Genomic DNA, 18,825 nt, shown 5'->3' with positions numbered 1-18,825 from the left:
CAGGCAATCAGAAATTTGTTGGAAATAGTAGAAATTTTGAGAAAATAGTAGAAATTTTGAGAAAATAATCTGATATTTCAATGTAAGCTCTAGTACAAGTATGTCTCTCCCAACTAGTTCCGAGATGAACAATTCTGAAATGTTCAGAACAATAAAACCACAGCAAGTATTCCCCGTTCTCTGGAGAGGAATCAAATAATGTGTTAACGTTTTTGGTTATATTGAGGAACTGAAAACAATCGGTAGATGGCGTGATTTCCAACTCCTTGTTCTGCTACGCAGCAAGCTAGCACAAGAGATTAGAGGATAACGAGTGTATGACTCGAGAAGGACAGGGCGATCTGCATAGCACAAGTTAGAAAGGATGCAAAGCCCGCCTTCTTATCTAAGCATAAGTCAGAAAAAAAAAAAAAAAACAGGCAAAAAGGAAAGGTAATTCCCAGAGGATTGAGGGACGTTTAAAAAGAAATTTTCTTGAAAAAAAATTTTTTTAGAAAGAGGGGGACCTTTGTTACATCCTGAATGAAGCACTTTATTAAAGAAACAATTCATTCAGGATTTAACGAGTCAGAAAAATCAGCTGAGAGAAAAAACTTGTAGTACTCGAGCAAAAGAAATAAAGTACTAAATGTAAATTGAAATAGATTTACCTCCTTTTACCATATAAAGAACTTCGTGTATAAATTAGAGTTATATGAAATGCATCATGTATATAATGAATGGGTAAATTAGATGTAAACATTAGTACAAAGATCATGGGCGGGCCTGAAGCATTGGCAATCTCGGAAAGCGACGCACATTCGTTTCCTGGAAGATCCCGCGATATGTCGAAGTTCCCGCAGACCAAGTGAGTGGCGGGTGGGAAAAAGATCGCGGAAAGAGGGTGCTAAAAAGGGGAGAAGTGAAGGGAGAATAAAAAGGGTTTGCACCCCTTTCTCAAGGCTTTTTTCGCCTATTTTGCTGGATGATGATTTGACTTCTCTCGTGGACCGGTAGTTCCTGATGGTGTTTCTTGGCTATAGTTCGATATCGGAAGGTGCGCCTTTCCCTTCGATGTCCGAATTTCTGCTGGTACTAAAGCGTGAGATGTCAGCAGATGCTGCCTTCGCTGAAAGTTCCGACAGAATAATATCGCGGACATATATATTATGAACCGGCAGCTAGAAACGATGGCCCAAAACAGATCAAGAATAGACGAGGGAAAAACGCCAGGTGTAGAGCATAGCTTAATCTGATGACCATAGTGACCCACCACGTGGACGCAGGCTTATGGAAGTATCGAAAGGTAATTCAAAAAGGACAGTTCAGACGGACCTGGAGATCCTTCCCCAAGAAATGGTAAAGTACAGATTTTGTTGTATAATTACTCAGTCGGTAAAAGGGAAAGATCATTATAATGTAATAATCGAGTATGGCCAGTATCTAAGAACTTTAAGAGATTATTTAGCAGTGGCTAATGTCCACAAGACAAATTGTTAGGAATGATTACAGATGATTGTGACTAGTTTAATATGCAAGACTAACACGGTAGGTAGAATATTGATTAGAAGTGTATAATGTGCATATCATGTGTGTTAAATCTCTAACTCAAAAGAAGGACTTATTGTTCATGCATTAGAGTATTTAATCAGTTTGATTTAGCATGTCATTGAGCTAATTGAAAGTGAGATTCCAATAAATATGTTGTTTCTTTTATACCTGAGTTTTGCCTGTGATATGAACCAAAACTACCACTCGTTAATCTGAACCATAGCAGGGGAGGGGGGGGGGAATTGAAAGAAAGGCATAACATGTTATAGAGGTTAAGATTGCAAACCAGAATTTACTTAGCCATAGTAATGCATTTGATTAATGAATTTAAGCACTAAATTTATGTGCACCAAATACACCTATGTGCACCAAAAGTCTCCCTGAATAATAGTCCCCTCTATTCTAGGATATTGGCTGGCGCAGCTTTAAAAAATAAATTTGTCAATATCTGAAGAGGAGACGGCCCCAGAAAGAAATTAGAGAATTCATTTCTTTTAGCAAGGAATGACTTTTTACAGTCAGGGTGAGCACGTGAGTAAAATTATGAATCGACTAGAGATAAAGAATTTGCTTTCCTTATAGAATGAACACGTAAGAAGTGATACAGATATTAGAGTCAGGGAAATTTTGTCTTGTAGTTATTGTAGAGAGGTAAATTCATAAGGGAAGTAAATTATTTTAGGAAGAGCAACAACATAAAATGGCGCACGTGGCAATACATAACAATGGCACAGACCAGGCAAATATTTAACAATTCTATAACTATGGATACTCCACAGGTCTAATTACACATTAAAGTGATCATGTAAGGTAGTCCTCACCTGGGAAATTACCAAACATCCATAATTTTCTATCAAGAAGTATTTGTAGAATTACAAAGCAGGGGTGTTTGAAGAAAGCAGTATCGGACCGTATACCCAGAGTTAGAATAAATCAGGTAGGAGGTGGATGGATGAATAGCATCATTCAGCAGAAGTTGCAGAAAAAGAAAAAGTTGTGTATGGAATATAAAGAAAAAAAGGTTATCAACATGACAATGAGCAGTATAAAGCAGGGGCAAAAAATGAATGTATGGTAAGGAAGGCCAAAGCTAATTATCAGAGAAACCTAAATGATGAGGCCAAAAGAAATCTTAGAGTTCTTTCATTATGTATATGTGAAACAGAAGGTAACAGAAGCAAACCTAACAGTTGAGTTAGTGAATGATAATTTGGAAAGGTGTACCATGTATGTGGTGACTGCAATGCTGGATGTGACTGACTGATGTGATGAGTAACTGGAGGTGCTTTTAGGATATATTGCAGAACCTCGATGAGAAAACATCCATGGGATCAGATGGCATATCAGACTGTGCAGAATATGCAAGAGAATTAGCACCTCCTCTTACCAAGATGTTTAATTAAGCCACAGTTCTGGGAATGTGCCAGTGGAGTGAAAGGTGACAAAATAGTCCCACTGCATAAAGGAGGCTCCAAGACAGAAGTAGTAAATTTATGCCAATCAGCATCTCAAGAATTGGTCGTTAAGGTACTGGAGAAGTTAGCAAAAGACAGATTTCAGGCATATGATTCTTTATAAGGGAGGAAACATGGTTCTGTGAAGGATAGGTCTTACCTTAGTAATTTATTACCTTTTATAATAAAGTGACAATGCAGTTGGATAAAAAAAATGGCTACTCAATGATACTGCCAGACTTTGCAAAGGCATCTGAAAGGATTCCACATGCAACTGTTACATAAATTGGAGCAAATGGAGAGGATATCACGTTGTTGATTTGGATTAGAAGGTAGCAGATGGACAATATGAAAGAGTGGTTCATGGAGGAGTTGAGTTCAGGAGAAGACAGGTGGCTAGTGATATACAAAAGACTCAGTACTTGGTCCTCTGTTGTTTGCTGATGATGTAAAATGAGGAAGAGTGGTAGTCAATGAAGGTGGTTTTAAAATCGTGTAGAAGAATTAAATATGCTGCAAATTTAATGCAGCAAAGTTTTGGGAAGAAGAAATCAGCTTGTGATTTCTTCTTCCCAAAGTACATTAATAAAAACTGAACTCCAGATAATTGATGAAACTAGGGACTTAGGGGTGATTGCTCATGGGGAGTAAACAATCACCACAAGTAACTTAGAGATATTGAAAAAGCAGCCAAAACAACACATCAGATTACATGGTTGAAGAACACAAGCAGGGATATGGAAGTTATTGTTTCCCTTTTTAAGGCAACATCTGAACTACTGCACACAAACATAGTCACTTAGATTCTGAGGAGGAGGGGGTGAAGAACTGACGGAGAGGATCCAGAGGCGAGGTGACATTGTGGCAAGTCTATGGAATGCACCATATGGGAATAGACTAAAGGTCTGTGAGCTTCTAAAACTAGCTGATAGGTGATTAATGGGTGGAATTAGTTGCCAGAAATGGTTGTGAGTGCTTCATTAGTGAATGAGTCTTCTGACTCCATGGAGACACCTGATGATGATGATAATAAACAGCCAATTATCCTTTTGGAATCAAGACATGATAAACATTCAGAAATGTCTATTTAAGACTGTCAGCTTCCTGTGGAGAATGACATGATGTTGAAGTGAGAAAAAAAAACTTTTTGTTTTTTCATGATAATACTTCTCATGAAAAAGATCTGTATCAATTTAGTCATGAGTTGATTAAATGTTAAGTAATCCATGCTCTTAACTAAGCATGGTACTTCCTTTAAGCTTCAGCAAGCAGGACACCTATCTGCTTCCTTAAGACTTTCACAAGCATTCACAATAGTAGGATTTGAACCTATATGTTCAAATTATGGCTCATTCATTAATAAAAATCTACAAATTTTAACATGCAGGACATAACTATCCTGCAGCTCACTTACCTATTGGAATCTGTAATGTAAATTTTTGTGAAATTTGTGATTAAGATGAGATATAACACAATGAAGCACACGTGCACTACTATGTCATCTGAGAGATTGGGGGGAGGGGAAAGGGTAGTGAAGACAGTATGCATCTATGGTCATTATTCAGAATATAATTCAGTATGACCATACATAAATTCATTTTTTTTTATCTAGTTTCCTATGGACTATGACATACTTCAGAAATAAAAAAATGTGATCAAAGTGATTACCTATAAAAGCAGAATAAATGTTCTAACATTAAAAATTATTAATAGAATTGCTGCCAAAAAAAATATATATTGATATCATGTTGATCTCAGCTGCGTAATGTCCTAACCTACTTCTGAAATGGTACAGTGTTGAACACTGTACCATTTCTGAAGCTTTTTTAAACTTGTTATCATAACTAATTTACTCAATATACAGCATTTTTGTTGGATGCCAAACCATTTCATGTTTTTCATTTGTAGTATGAAAGATCACACTTGACTTGCATGCCACTTATTTTGAACATCACTGAAATGTTTTTAATGTATTTCTTACAGGGTAGCCCAAAATGTACCTTGTCGTCGTCGTCCATTAGCATCCTCTAGCAAGAGGGTTGCAGCAGATGAGCAGCTCTTCTCCATTTTTCTCTGTCTGTTGCCTCAGTCATTCTTAAACCAGTCCATTCCACAATGTCATTTAACCACTCTCTAGTTGGTCTTTCACGTCTTCTCTTCCCCTCAACTTTCCCTTGTACTATAGTTCTTGTCAGGTGTCCCGAAGAACCTCTCAGAAGAGGTCCTGCAAATCTGGTCTTTCTTTGCATAATATTCTTGAGCAATATTCTTTCCATCCCAACTCTTCTTAAAACTTCTTGATTTGATACTCTCTCTGTATAGCTAATCTTTTCCATCTTTCTATAACACCACATTGGAAATGTGGTGTTATAGAAAATTAATTTTTTCCATATCTCTCTTTCTGAGTGTCCATGACTCACTTCTATAACTTGCATTACTCCAAACTGTTGCTTTAACTATTCCAATTCTAACACCTATTTTAATATTCTTATTTATTTATTTATTAAATTATTATTTATATTTATTAAATTATTTATTTATTTATTAAAATTCTCTTCATTTCCATAAATACCAATTTAGCTTTGCCTATTCTATTTCTAATGTCCAACTCTGAAGTTCCTTTCTCTGAGATCCAGCTATCTAAATATTGAAATCTTTCCACTTCTTCTAAAATCTTTCCTCCACATCTTATCTTTACATCATCTCCTATTTTTCTGCCCATTATCATTATCTTGGTCTTTGTGTTAATCCTTGCTCCACACTCTTTACAAGAGTTTCCAATTCTTTGAACAATTTGTTGTAATCCATTTTCACTTTCTGCCATCACCACTACATCATCCGCATATCTTAAATTATTAATGATTTTTCCATTTATTTTTTATTCCTTCTTCTACATCTTCAAGTGCCTCTAAGCATCTGTTCACTATAAAGGTTAAACAATAATGTTAACTTGCATCCTTGTCTAACTCCTCTCTCCACCAGGAATTCTCCTGTTTCCTCTCCATTTACACATACTGACACTGTTTGTGACCAATATAATCTCTTTAAAATTTTCAAGTCATCAGAGTCAATATCAGCATTTTCTAGAATGTCAAAAAAGCCTTTTATGTTTCACTGTATCAAAATCTAGAAATCCCCAAAACAACTTTCCACCATGGTTTAGTGTTTTCTCCCCAATAATTCTTAGACAAGTTATAGCCTCTCTAGTTCCTCTGTTGGTTCGGAATTCAAACTGTTCCTCATTCATTTCTTTTTCTATTTTATTCTTAATTCTCTCTAAAATTATTTGTGCCAAAATTTTTGCTGTGTGAGTTATAAGACTTATCGTTCTAAAATTGTTACAGTCTAAAACTCCTGTGTTTTTTGAAATGGGGATAAAAATTGATCTTCTAAACTCCTCTGGTAATTCTTGTCCCTCATAAATTCTGTTAATAATTTGCCATAACACTTCCATACCTTTTTCACCTATATTCCTTATATCTGTATATATTATATACAGATATAAGGAATTCCTCTATCTGTATATATTATAAAATACCAATGTTGAAACATCACAACCTCAAAACACCAATCCATGAAAAAAAAAAAAGATCAGTACCAAGATCACCTAAGCAACCTCATCCACTTCTCATGAAATCAGATGTACATAAAATTTTCTACATATATAGTATATGTTATGTTAGATACAGGGTGACTCAAAATATACCTACCAAGTTTAAATCCAATTTTCTCTGCAATTAGCTGGTATAATTATAAAAAAACTTTACCAACACATTATAGTCATCAAATACAAATGGCTTGATGGCTATAACGTGTCAGTAAAGGTTTTTTTTTGTCCGAATTATACCAGTTAATTGCAGAGAAAATTGGATTTAAACTTGGTAGGTATATTTTGAGTCACCCTGTATCTAACATAACATATACTATATATGTAGAAAATTTTATGTACATCTGATTTCATGAGAAGTGGATGAGGTTGCTAAGGTGATCTTGGTACTGATTTTTTTTTTTTTTTTTTTTCATGGATTGGTGTTTTGAGGTTGTGATGTTTCAACATTGGCTATTTTATGATGTATACAGTAAATAATTTTCTTCACTGCTGGCAGTTACTGGGTGATTTTTTGTGGGATGTCATTAAATGTCTTAAAGTTGTAGTCATTTCTTGTATTTTCATCACTTTATTATTATTATTATTATTATTATTATTATTATTATTACATAACACCTCCAGGGAATCCAAAGACTCATCGAGGGAGGACACCTACTCTACAACTCTCCATCTCTACAAACCACAACTACCTTCATCATCTACACCAACTCTATCTACTGCCAACCACCACCAATAATATTTTCATAGTCATTCACAAACATCTATGCCCATGGCAGGATATGTGTGAATGTATGGCACATTTTTTTTTTTTAATGGAATCCTTAGCCTACCTGGGGGGTAGGCTAAGGAATCTAAGGATTCCCCCTTTTTTTTTTTTTTTTTTTTTATCAATTTTATATATATTTTTGTAATTTTTTATTTATTTATTTTAATTTTTACATAGGTTCAGAAACCCTGCTCTAGAGACCAAACATTTAACTTTTTTTTTTCAAACCATTTCAGGCCTCCAATAAAGACATTCTGTCTGTACACATTTCTTATGATACTATGTTTATGAGGAGGGTGATGGTGAAAAGTGCAATGATTACTATTGTATATCTCATCATTCAATCTATTAACTTTTATATATATTATAAAATTTATTCTGCTTTCATACACAATTAGATTATATTCTTCATAATCCTGAAGAAATATCTACGGTGCAAAGAAAACTAATGAAAATTATTTCTATGTGGTCATATGAATTATATTAATGCAGTATTAGAAAGCCTAATGGTAATCAGGTAGTCTAAAATACAATTTTTTGGTTTGACATGTTCAGCACACATGCACGTGCACACACCAATATTGGATGAATTCTCCTTTATTCCTCATTTCAAAATGAGACATAGCATTTTTTTTATTGATTTTCGAATTTCAAAAAAAAAAATTTCTCATCTGTTTTAATGATTCCAAAGAATTATAAAATACATAGTATATAGTACATTTTTACAAGAATTTTTGTTATTTAAATTAATAAATGAATGCATAATTTATAATTTGCAAATTAAAATTCAAACTGATTACATTTTTACAAGTCATAGTTTATTTAAATGGATAGAGGAGTGTGTGATTTATAAGTAGAAAATTAAAATTTAGCCAACAACACATCAGTATTTAAATATATAATTCATTTATATGTATAATGCTTATATATAATGTATAAGAATTCTTTGATGCTAAATTATGACAAAAATAAAAATAAGAAAATACAAGAAAATCACAGCATATACAGTGACAACAAAATTCAATGCTGTATTACTACAGCACAATATTTTTTTTCTTTTCTCAGGAGAATATTAAGTGGTCTGTTTTAAACTTAATAATTTCTTCTGAGTTCTCCACTGTGCATAATGCAAGATAAATTAAGTCCCACTTTAATGAGAATATTGAAAATTGTATTTTAAAAATGTCAATAAAAAAAATCTTAAAGGTGGCAAACATTATGAAATTATGTTTCTCTTGCAAAGAGCCAATTCACCTGATTAGCTTATAATAAAATATATAATTCTTTCATACATATATATATATATATACTTCAAGTTAAGAAATGCTATGCTCTATTAGGCACTTTTAATGTATATTATGAATACTGTAAGATATATCAACCGTACCAATATATTTAACAAATGCTTATAAATAGTAATATATTATAAATTATTAAAAAACTTTCCATTATAATGATTCATTTCAGTATTTAATTAAACTACATAAAATAGGAATGACCAATTTTAACAGCACTACAGATAAGTACATTATGAGAGCAGGCGCAACACTGAAATGTGAAGAAACCAAAGTTTACCTCAGGCAGATTTACATGCCTTTTATATGATTTCAATTAAACAGAAATAAATACAACCATGGTTTCAGAAAGTATTAATTTATAAACTGTTTTCTGGAATATAATTTTAATCTCAGTACTTAAACTGCATAAAATAAGAATCTGAAATCATTACCACTGAAGACCGTGTGTGCAGAGTTTATCTAAGATGGTATTGGTCACTTAACCCTGCGGAGGTCGCAGCTTATCTGACAGATACAAATTCTTTAATACAAATATTCTTACACATATCCAGTGTATAGCTTGGAGGTCATGAGTAGCTGCACATGCATATACTACAAATGATATTCCACACTGTTTATGATGTCAGTTTTGGTTCAACACGTGTTATGTAAAGGTGTGTGATATTTCATAGTCAATTGTATCTGAGAGATACCACGACCTCCGATGTCAGTATAGTATTGGTTTAGTTTTTTTATTTTATTTATTTACCATTGAAAATGGCTGGAAAAATATATCGATTGGATAATCCATCAGATGTTGAAGAGATTCAGCGATTTTGTTACTTGAGTCCGATGATGAGAATGATAGAGTCAACTGTGAAAGTGATATTCGACAGTAAATTGTATCTGAGATAGTATTGGTTTAGTTTTTTTTTTCTTCTTTGTTCAATAATTTCTAGATTGTAACTGAAAATAAATAAACCATCATGTATTATATTTGCAGTGTTTTTTTTTTTTTTTTTTTTTTTTTTTTTTTTTTTTTTTTAAGTTTTATCGCATTTTAGCACGTACTAGTAATGAATGTATCTCTCAGATACACACGACCTGCACTGCAATTTTTTCGACTGCAACCTCCACAGGGTTAAACAAAATAGGAAAGGAAAGATGCTGAACAAGTGCATGATGCCAGGATGATAAGACAAAAATCCACAGAAGAACCAAGACCAAGGTGGACTGATACAGTTAGTATTGCATTAGAAGACCAAAATGTGCGATCTGACCATCTTGGAGCGATCCACGAAATAGAGGATTAGTATGAAATGTAAACTGCTGGTAGGGAACTAGTAATAATGCAAACTTAATTAAATATTACTGTCATTGTATTCTGTATGCCAGTTGAGGATACATATCAAGAAACAATGAGATTTACAGACATTTTAGGGGGGAAAAAATACAATATAAAGTCTCACAAAGTATTAATTAAGAGAAATAATGCTCAGTTCTTAATAAGAATTATTTGAAGTGCAAATCGACATTAAGAAATAACAGTTTATCCAGATGACTAGAACAAGTAAAAATAAATAAATAATAATAATATAGACAAACACAGGGTGTCTCATAAGTTCCTAGATCCTAGATATTTCAATAATTCATAAAAATTAGAAAAATTGATATACAGCAATCCCTCGATTAATGCGCCCCCAGTGCATTTTCAATTAGTGCTCCTATACATCTTAAAAATAAATGTTACAGATTTTAAAAATTTTCTATGTATCCATGTTTTATGACTAACTATTTTAAAAAATCACTCACCAGGATGAAATAATTTAGTTACCGATTTTAAACATTTTACAGAGTTATTTTTAACCGCATATTACACCATTTCTATGTATGCTATGTTCCAAATTTACCGCCAAAATTTATGTCGTCTGCTTTACATAGCATTTTGCTGATCATATCTCGTGCAATTGTTTTCCAAACTTTTAATCATGAGTAAAAGAATTAGTGAGCGAAAAATAGAAGTGTGAAAATGATTCGAAAAGTAATCTGATTGGAAGAAAAACTTAAAATAAAAAAAAATGAACAAGGCGAGTCCAGACAAAGATAAGACAAGAACACAAAAATGGGTGAATCAACTATTGAATATAAGAGAAAGGTAAGGATGCTTAAAGTTCATCATGCATGCACTGAAAACCAAAGTATTATAATGATTGAATTAGAGAACATAATGTTCTAATCACAGGTGAAGCTGCAAGTGCAGATAACAAGATATCCAGAGATTTTGAAGAAAATTGTGTAAGAAGGGACTATTGTGATCAACATATATTTAATGTCGATGAACTGCCTTTTTTGGAAGTGAATGCCTTCCAAGACTTCTAGCCAAATCAGAGAAATCTCAGCCTGGTTATAAAGTCGCAAAGTCAAATGAAATTACTGCTAGCAATCTGCGAGCCGTTTGGAAGCACATTCTTTCACATTGTGCAAATGATTTTAGAAGCTTTTGAAATGAATCTAAGTTAATTAAATCTCATTCTGAGAAGTCGAGTGATTCCGACCTGCTAAATTTAGATGCAAAGCGAGAAGATCCTGAAGAATATGAAGAAAATTTAATCACTGACAAGCCCAAAGAGGTTTCACAGAAACAATCTGAAAATAGGTTTCGTACAATCGAAGATTTTAAGAAGCAATGCTTAGAGACTGACCCTGGTGAAGAAAGAACCAGTAAAATTTGCAAAGGCAATAGGGCCATACTGTCAGTATGAAAAAAAGAAACAGAATGCCCACCAAACTACATTAGCTCAATTCTTTGTTAAGCAGAATAATAAATTTATATTCTGAATATGTTTTATTGTCTTTCAACTTCATGGTTTTCCTGCCCTGAGACATACCCTAATTCTTTTATTTAAAAAAATTAAGAGTCAAAAATGAAATCTGAGGAATGAATTATACATTTTCCCATAGGTTATTATATTGGATTAGTGCGTTTTCAATTAATGCGCCTGTTTTAAAGAACGCATTAATCGAGGGATTCCTGTATATTCTTCTTCTCTTCTGCTCATGGCGGGTTGAGTTCCTCAAAGACGAATTTTTTCCATTTCTTTCTGTCTGCTGTCTTTTTATGAAGTTCTATTATGGAGTTTAAGTGGGTGCTTTCTTTAATCAATCCATTTCTTTCTTCATCTTCCTCTGCTGGGCTATCCTTCAATTCTACCATTTAACAATATGTTTGGTAGTCTTTCTGGGTTCATTCTTGAAACATGTCCAAACCAGCTTAGTTGGCTCTTTTTTAGTGCTGTAATTATTGTTTCTTTAAAGTTAAGTTCTTCTCTGACTTTTTCATTTGTTTTTCTTTCTGTCCAGTTTGTTCTATTGATTTTTCTTAGGTATTTCATTTCAAAAGCATTGAGTTTATCCATTTATTTTTTTCTTAAGATCCAGCATCCTGAGCCATAGAGTACTGTGGGAATTATCATTGTTTTATATATCTTTAATTTGGGTTCTTTGCTTAATCTTTTATTGTTCCATATTTTTTGTAGTCTGCCCATTGTTATTCACCCATTATTGATTCTGTGTTTGATGGTTTAAAAATAGTCTAGATCTTCAGTGAGCCTTTGTTGGATTCTGAATGAAGAGAAAATAAAATTATTAATACTCCCTTCAGAATCCAACATAATCCACCATATCAAAGGCTACATTTGTAGATATTATTTGATGTGAATCTCTTATTATAAACTATTATTCATATAATTACCTTTGAGTTTTTTTTATTTAAATATTTAATCTAGGATATGTATTAATAATGGAAAGGACTCTGTATAAAAATAACGTTCAGATTATTTTATTTATTCCTATATTGATAGAAGAATTTGTGTTCATCATATTTAATTATATATTATTTGAATTGAAAAATATCCTTTTATTTAGTTTCTGTATGTAAAGGAATAATGTTATGTAATGCTTATGCTTATATACTGCTCTAATTGTTGTCATGGAGACGGGGTTAAAAATAGAAGGCGCGAGCGTGTAGCGCGCGAGTTATGGACGTGAGATGGAATTGATATGAGCTGGACGGTGAGAACAAGTTTTGGCAGGAAAACGGAGTGAAAATATATAAACGGAAAGCGAGAGTGGGTCAGCAGTGAGTAGCAGTTGGTCGGCAGAGTCATAGCACTAGAACTGGGAAACTAGGGACTGAGTACAATTGGAGCACTCAGCACAGTAATGGCACTGAGAACAGTACAATAGAGATGAGGAAATAATTTATTGGTAGCATGGAGTTAAATAAGAGGCTGTAGTACAAAGAATTAAGTGCTGTGATCAGATTATGAAGGATCGAAATGTAAATTGACAACTCAGAATATAGATATGGAATTCTGAAGTTAATGTTGTATTCCAGAGCTTTCAAGGAAGATTAGTAGAAAGCTGATTCTATTGTAAAGTAGTATATGGGGAATAAGTAGATTTTCTAGTGCAAGTGTGTCTGCATATGTGATGTGCTGAAATAAAAGATTAAGTTAATTTAAAGAAGATTACTTTTAAAATGTGTAGCTGCAGTGAGATAATTAACTAAAGTTATAAGTGTGCTCTCAGTGAATAATATGTGCAAAGATTTATTCCGGTAAGAACAGTTGCACTTTATAGCATTGTAGAGTGAAGTTATAAGAATTATCTCCTTCTGTTAAATCCTAACATTAACTGTGGTGTTTATGCTGAATTTTGCCGAAGCTAGAAGATTAATAGTCCCCCACCCCTTAAAGTGATAGCTATCTCTTGACTGAGCTATGTGATTTCTGACTAAGGGATAGATAAAGAATACTATTGTAAAAATATTTGCTGTGAATTTCAGTGGTAAAGAACTTTAGAACTATCTTTGCCTATTAGGGAAAAATTAGATTTTGAAGGCTCAGTGTTTAATACCAAAAGTTAAGTGAATGCTATGTGTAGTTGAACTGAGTTAATTTTGCATCATCTTGTATCCAAAGTATGCTTATGTATATATTATATACCCTTGCATTAAATGTTTTGTTTTATTGATTTCAATTTGTTGTTAGCCTGATTCTTTTCCACTGCACCGTTCATAAAATTATCGGACCTAGCGGGAACCTCAAATGTTAATGTAAAATTCGGCCTATATGTAAACATTAGACTGCTAAAGTTAATTAATATTTGATTACACTATTTTGCATAGACTAATCTGAATATAGGGTGGTGCAGTATAATAGAAATTTCCCTATATTTGGATTAGTAATCAACATACAATTAATTAACCTTAATAAGAACAACGTTAAAGCAAGATGGCAGATCAAAAGAAAGGAAGGACGATCCAACACCTCGATCCTAGGTAACTGAAATGATTTAGTTGTTCTATATTATTGTTTCCTATATTCATATGGATTGCTTCCCTTTTTCTTCCTATTACCATTAGTTTTGTTTTACTAAAATTGATTTTCATATCATATTTGTTACTTGTTTGATGCAGCTTGCTCAGGATATTTTCTAATTTTTCTTGGCTGTCTGTAGTGATAACTATGTCATCAGCATGCTTAAAAATTGTTATATTTCTTCCATTTATAGTTATGCCTTCATACATCTGTAGTCCTTCGTCTACTAATTCTTTTAGGTACAGGTTGGTAACAATGGACAGACTTGCATAACTCCTTTTTTAATTGCTATTTGATCTGTTTTTATAATTCACTATTGCTTGTGTTTCTGAATAGTAATTCTTGATACAATTTAATAGGTATTTGTTGAACCATCTGTTTTCTAGAATTTTAATGAGTCAAAAGCTTGTTTGAAGTCGATAAAACACAGTAGAGTTTTTTATTTTTTGTCTCTCATAAGATCTGCTAATCTGTTTAATGTGAAATTGCATCTATTGTGCTTCTGCTATTTCTAAATTCCATTTGCTACTTTTCCATCTGTGTGTATGTACACACACACACACACACACGATGTCCCATAAGTTCCTAGATATTTCAAAAAAATCCCCTCCTTGAGATTCACTTTTGCAAGGAGGGGGATTTTTTTTGGCGGGGAGAAAATTTACTTAAAATTTTCCCCGATAGAGGGTGCTGCACCGCATGCATTATATGCAAATGAGATCTCTATAAAACGCAGGGTGTACTGCTGACAGCTCGTAATGATTGCATGCAAATTCCCAGTCACTGGGGATGGACAGAATTGTTTTTGTTTAACATGTTCATTGCCAATCGCGCGATGCGAGTTCTCACCAAACGGCCGATCACGCGTTATCGCGTGGACGTCGCTAACTAAATAAAAAAATTTGGCCACCACACGAAATTCCAATTTTCAACTTGGCAATGAAAGTGTTAAAGAAAATGTTGCTGTAATGCTTACTTTGGTGATGTGATGATTACACACCATGAAGGATGGGGAATAGTGACATTTTCGCTATGGCTGTGATTCTTGCATCTTCCCGTGCACTGCTTACCCCGCTTGTTGATTGTGCTGCTAAGGCATTCATTTGCTATACCACAATGCTGGTACGGGCTTTGGATAACACTGGTCTGCATGTTCGAGGGTAATCTGACAAATTTCAGTTTTCTCGAAATGTCGTATTAGAGCCTATTCTGGCAGGAGTAATAGGATCTCGTCCTTTCTTCCTTCCTTTCTGCATTCGAAACTTTTGTAAAACTTCCACTACTGATTCCCCACTTACGTAAGACAACTTCACTAACAATATCTTATCCACCAAAGTAAGCATCATAGCAACAAATTTTTTTTTTCACAAAAACAATTCTGTTCACCCCCAATGACTGGGAATTTGCACACATTCATTACGAGCTGTCAGCAGTACGCCCTGCTTTTTATAGAGCTCTCATTTGCATGTATTTGCAAATGATGCATGTGGTACAGCACACTATTGGTGAAAATTTGAAGTAAATTTTTTCTTCCTGCCAAAAAAAAATCCCCCTCCTTGCAATTCACTTTCATGCAAACTGCACTATAATATACTAATTTTTCTAATATTTCAATAATTTTTATGAATTATTGAAATATCTAGGAACTTATGGGACACCTTGTATATATATATATATATATATATATATATATATATATATATATATATATACACACACACACACTGTATATACACATATTAAAATGAATAACAGCATTGTTACTCATTTCTCCTCTCTCTCTCTCTCTATATATATATATATATATAAATATACTGTATATATATATATATATATAACTAGCTCAGAACTATTCATATTCTAACCATATTGAAGTGGAAATCTGAACAAGGAGTGAGATCTGAATGAAAAAATTTCATAATGCACTGAAATACTGTATTTCAGTGCATTATTCCTACTTAATACTGTATTTAATAAACAACAAAAATAGTATGACCTTGGTAGGTAGCTAAAACCATTTTAAATGTTAAATGCTATGAGCTATTTTAATATGTGTGCAGAAATTAATGGATGCTAGAATAATTGCCTTTCAATGAAAAGTATGGTTTATGTCAATTCAGTTGTAATAAAATATTATATCTAATTTATTTTTGTGAAAATAACAGCATCTGTACAATTATGTTATCATTTATCTATGAAATGTATATTACACATTTACATACAATATCTGAATTCAAACTCACCATTTTTTATGACAGCTTTCTCTTTCAGTGTTTCCCTGAAGTCACAATATGCATCATTTAAAAACATGCAAATACAATTTCTATCATACTGTGATACTGCACAATAAATTACATCAACTGAATTAGCTTGTGAATTAGAAATACATATATTGTTAATAACACTACTTTTAGCATATTCATAATTCAGTAGTTCTTCCTGTTAGTAAAAAAATTGCATCATCTATCATTAGTATATTCTGAAATGTTCATAACACTGCAATGAGGCAAATAAAAAAAAAATTGCAAAGGCTTTTTAAATTACCAAACATACCTTCTGGTTTGAAAAGAATTTTGAAATAAATATTTTAATTGAAGAGTTTTATTTTTACTGTGAATTTAATTTTAATCCCATAACTAAGCACCTCTGTAGTGCAACTGGTAGAACAATAGCACGTTGTGCCCATTGTTTGGAAAGAATTTTTCTTCAATTAAAGGTGAGTTTAAGGGTTTTTTCTCATGTGTACAAGCAAATCAGTCTTCAGACACACACAATTTACAGACAACAAATACTATGGTGGTGTTGCGTAGATGGTGGTAATAATGGCTCCGTGTAGATGGATTAAATGGAGACTGAGAGTTGTAGAGTGCCTTCTGTCGATGAGTCACTGAACTCCTTGGAGGAGTCATAATAATAATAATTAAAGCCAATACCACTAAAGCATACCACCCATTCATTAATAAACTATTGAAAACTCCAGGCCAAGGCTCCATAGCAATGCTATTTTAAAAGGTTATTACCTATGGACAACTTTCAACATTAAACAAACAATTCCTTTGGTCCCAATGAGTTCAAAATAATGAGTAACCTGCAGTTATGCCTATTAACCACATAACTAGCTTGTCTTGCTGGCTATGGAGAAGAAAAGCTATCGGCATCATCATCATCAAATTCCTGACGTGCCCTCAAGGCATGTATATGACATATCATTACTAATTTCCTATTTACAATCTGTTCACATCCAAATCAATCTGTTACCTCTCAAGACTCCAACATTATCAGATCTTATAGTTCTGTCTTCTAAGGCACTTTTTATTGTATAAATCCACCTATATCTTAGTCTTCTTATTGATCTTTTTCCTGTCAACCTGGCAGAGAACACTTGTTTTGCTAATCTTTCCTCTTTCATTAAGTGACCATACCACCTGAGATCAGCTCTGCTAACCCATTCCTGGATGCTAACAATGTCAAGTTCTTTCCTAATATCCTTGTTTTTAAAATAAAGTTGTCATTGATGCCATATGTTCATGCCTCTAATCTTTCTGAGGATTCTCATATCTGTGGTCTCTAGTCTTTGGTCAAGTATTTTCGAACCTGGCTCTCAGATCCATAAGCTAAAATTTGTTTGAACACTGTCTTGTATACAGCTAATTTAGTGTTTTGACTAATTTCTCTCTTATTCCATATAAATTTATTCAGTTGACTTCCTACCATACCAGCTTTGTTGATTCTGTTGTCTATTTCCATATTTAATTTACCATCTTCACTAAAAATTGTGTCTAGGTAGCTGAAATGTTTTACTTGTTCTATAGGGTCTCCATTCACAATGCAGTTGATATTTTCAATGCTTCTGCCTATTTTCATGGTCTTTGTCTTGTTATTGCTGACCTTCGTACCCATAGCCATTACAACAGTTATTCAGTTTAATCAAGGAATCTTGCAAACTTGTACCAGATTTATTTACAAGTATAACATCATCTGCAAGAAGTAGAGAGCCGAGATTAACATCTCCAATTTTGATATCAGGTTTAACACCACTTTCTTCATAATGTGATTCATATAGATAATGAATAACAGAGGGCATAATGTACATCCTTGTCTGATGTCAGATTAAACATTAAAACATTTTCCTGTACTTCCTTCAATTCTAACTGCTGACTTACAACTCAGATTACAACAAAGTATTGCTTGTTGAAAGTTTTTCACTTGGTTATACTATAAATTAAATAACTTAAAGATACCAAGAAATTATTATTATTAGTAGTAGTAGTCACCTCCAGGGAGTCCAAAGACTCATCGAGGGAAGGAATCTACTCTACAACTCTGCTTCCACCACTCACAATCCACCAACTGACCGCAACTACACCAACACTGGTATTTCTACAGACAATCACAAACATCTACCCATGGCGGGATACGGACCTGCAGCCTCTTGAATGGAGAGCGGAAACGCTAACTAATTCAAAACACATCTCCTTGCAGACATGTATGATGCTATGCACAATGGGAAGGGTCACTGCCTAGACCGGTTTTGACCATTATAGAGGTCTCATTAGTGGGAGCCAGACCCGGAGGTGAGATACCAAAGTTAAAGTAATGCAGAAGTCATATTTTCCTATATGAGTTGCCAAAAGGTGCCATACACCTTATTAAAATAATCTGGATTAGAGATAGATAGTTGTTGAAAGTTTTTCACTTGGTTATACTATAAATTAAAGATACTAAGAAATTATATACTAGGTTTAATCAATTATCCAAACTTTGTTTGCTTACACTTGGTATGATGGATCGTGAGTATAAAGAGGAA

General features: G+C 33.3%; 1 protein-coding gene across 2 annotated transcripts in view; it reads right to left on the bottom strand.

Annotated features, from left to right (window-relative positions):
* The window catches only part of LOC150101315 (uncharacterized), a 338,578-nt gene that overhangs the window by 218,834 nt on the left and 100,919 nt on the right, over positions 1–18,825 (bottom strand). For both annotated transcript variants that reach the window (XM_090400991.1, XM_090400992.1), the window contains exon 4: positions 16,262–16,296. In XM_090400991.1, coding sequence (XP_090257117.1) covers positions 16,286–16,296 — 11 coding nt within the window. In that variant the 3' untranslated portion in view covers positions 16,262–16,285. The remainder of the gene's footprint in view (positions 1–16,261; positions 16,297–18,825) is intronic.

Source organism: Typopeltis vanoorti, chromosome 11, assembly GCF_054136105.1.
Source record: "Typopeltis vanoorti isolate ZY-2024b chromosome 11, IOZ_Tvanoo_1.0, whole genome shotgun sequence".
Lineage (NCBI taxonomy): Eukaryota > Metazoa > Arthropoda > Arachnida > Uropygi > Thelyphonidae > Typopeltis > Typopeltis vanoorti.
Note: the sequence above shows the minus strand (reverse complement) of the source record. Positions and strands in the feature narration are given on the sequence as shown.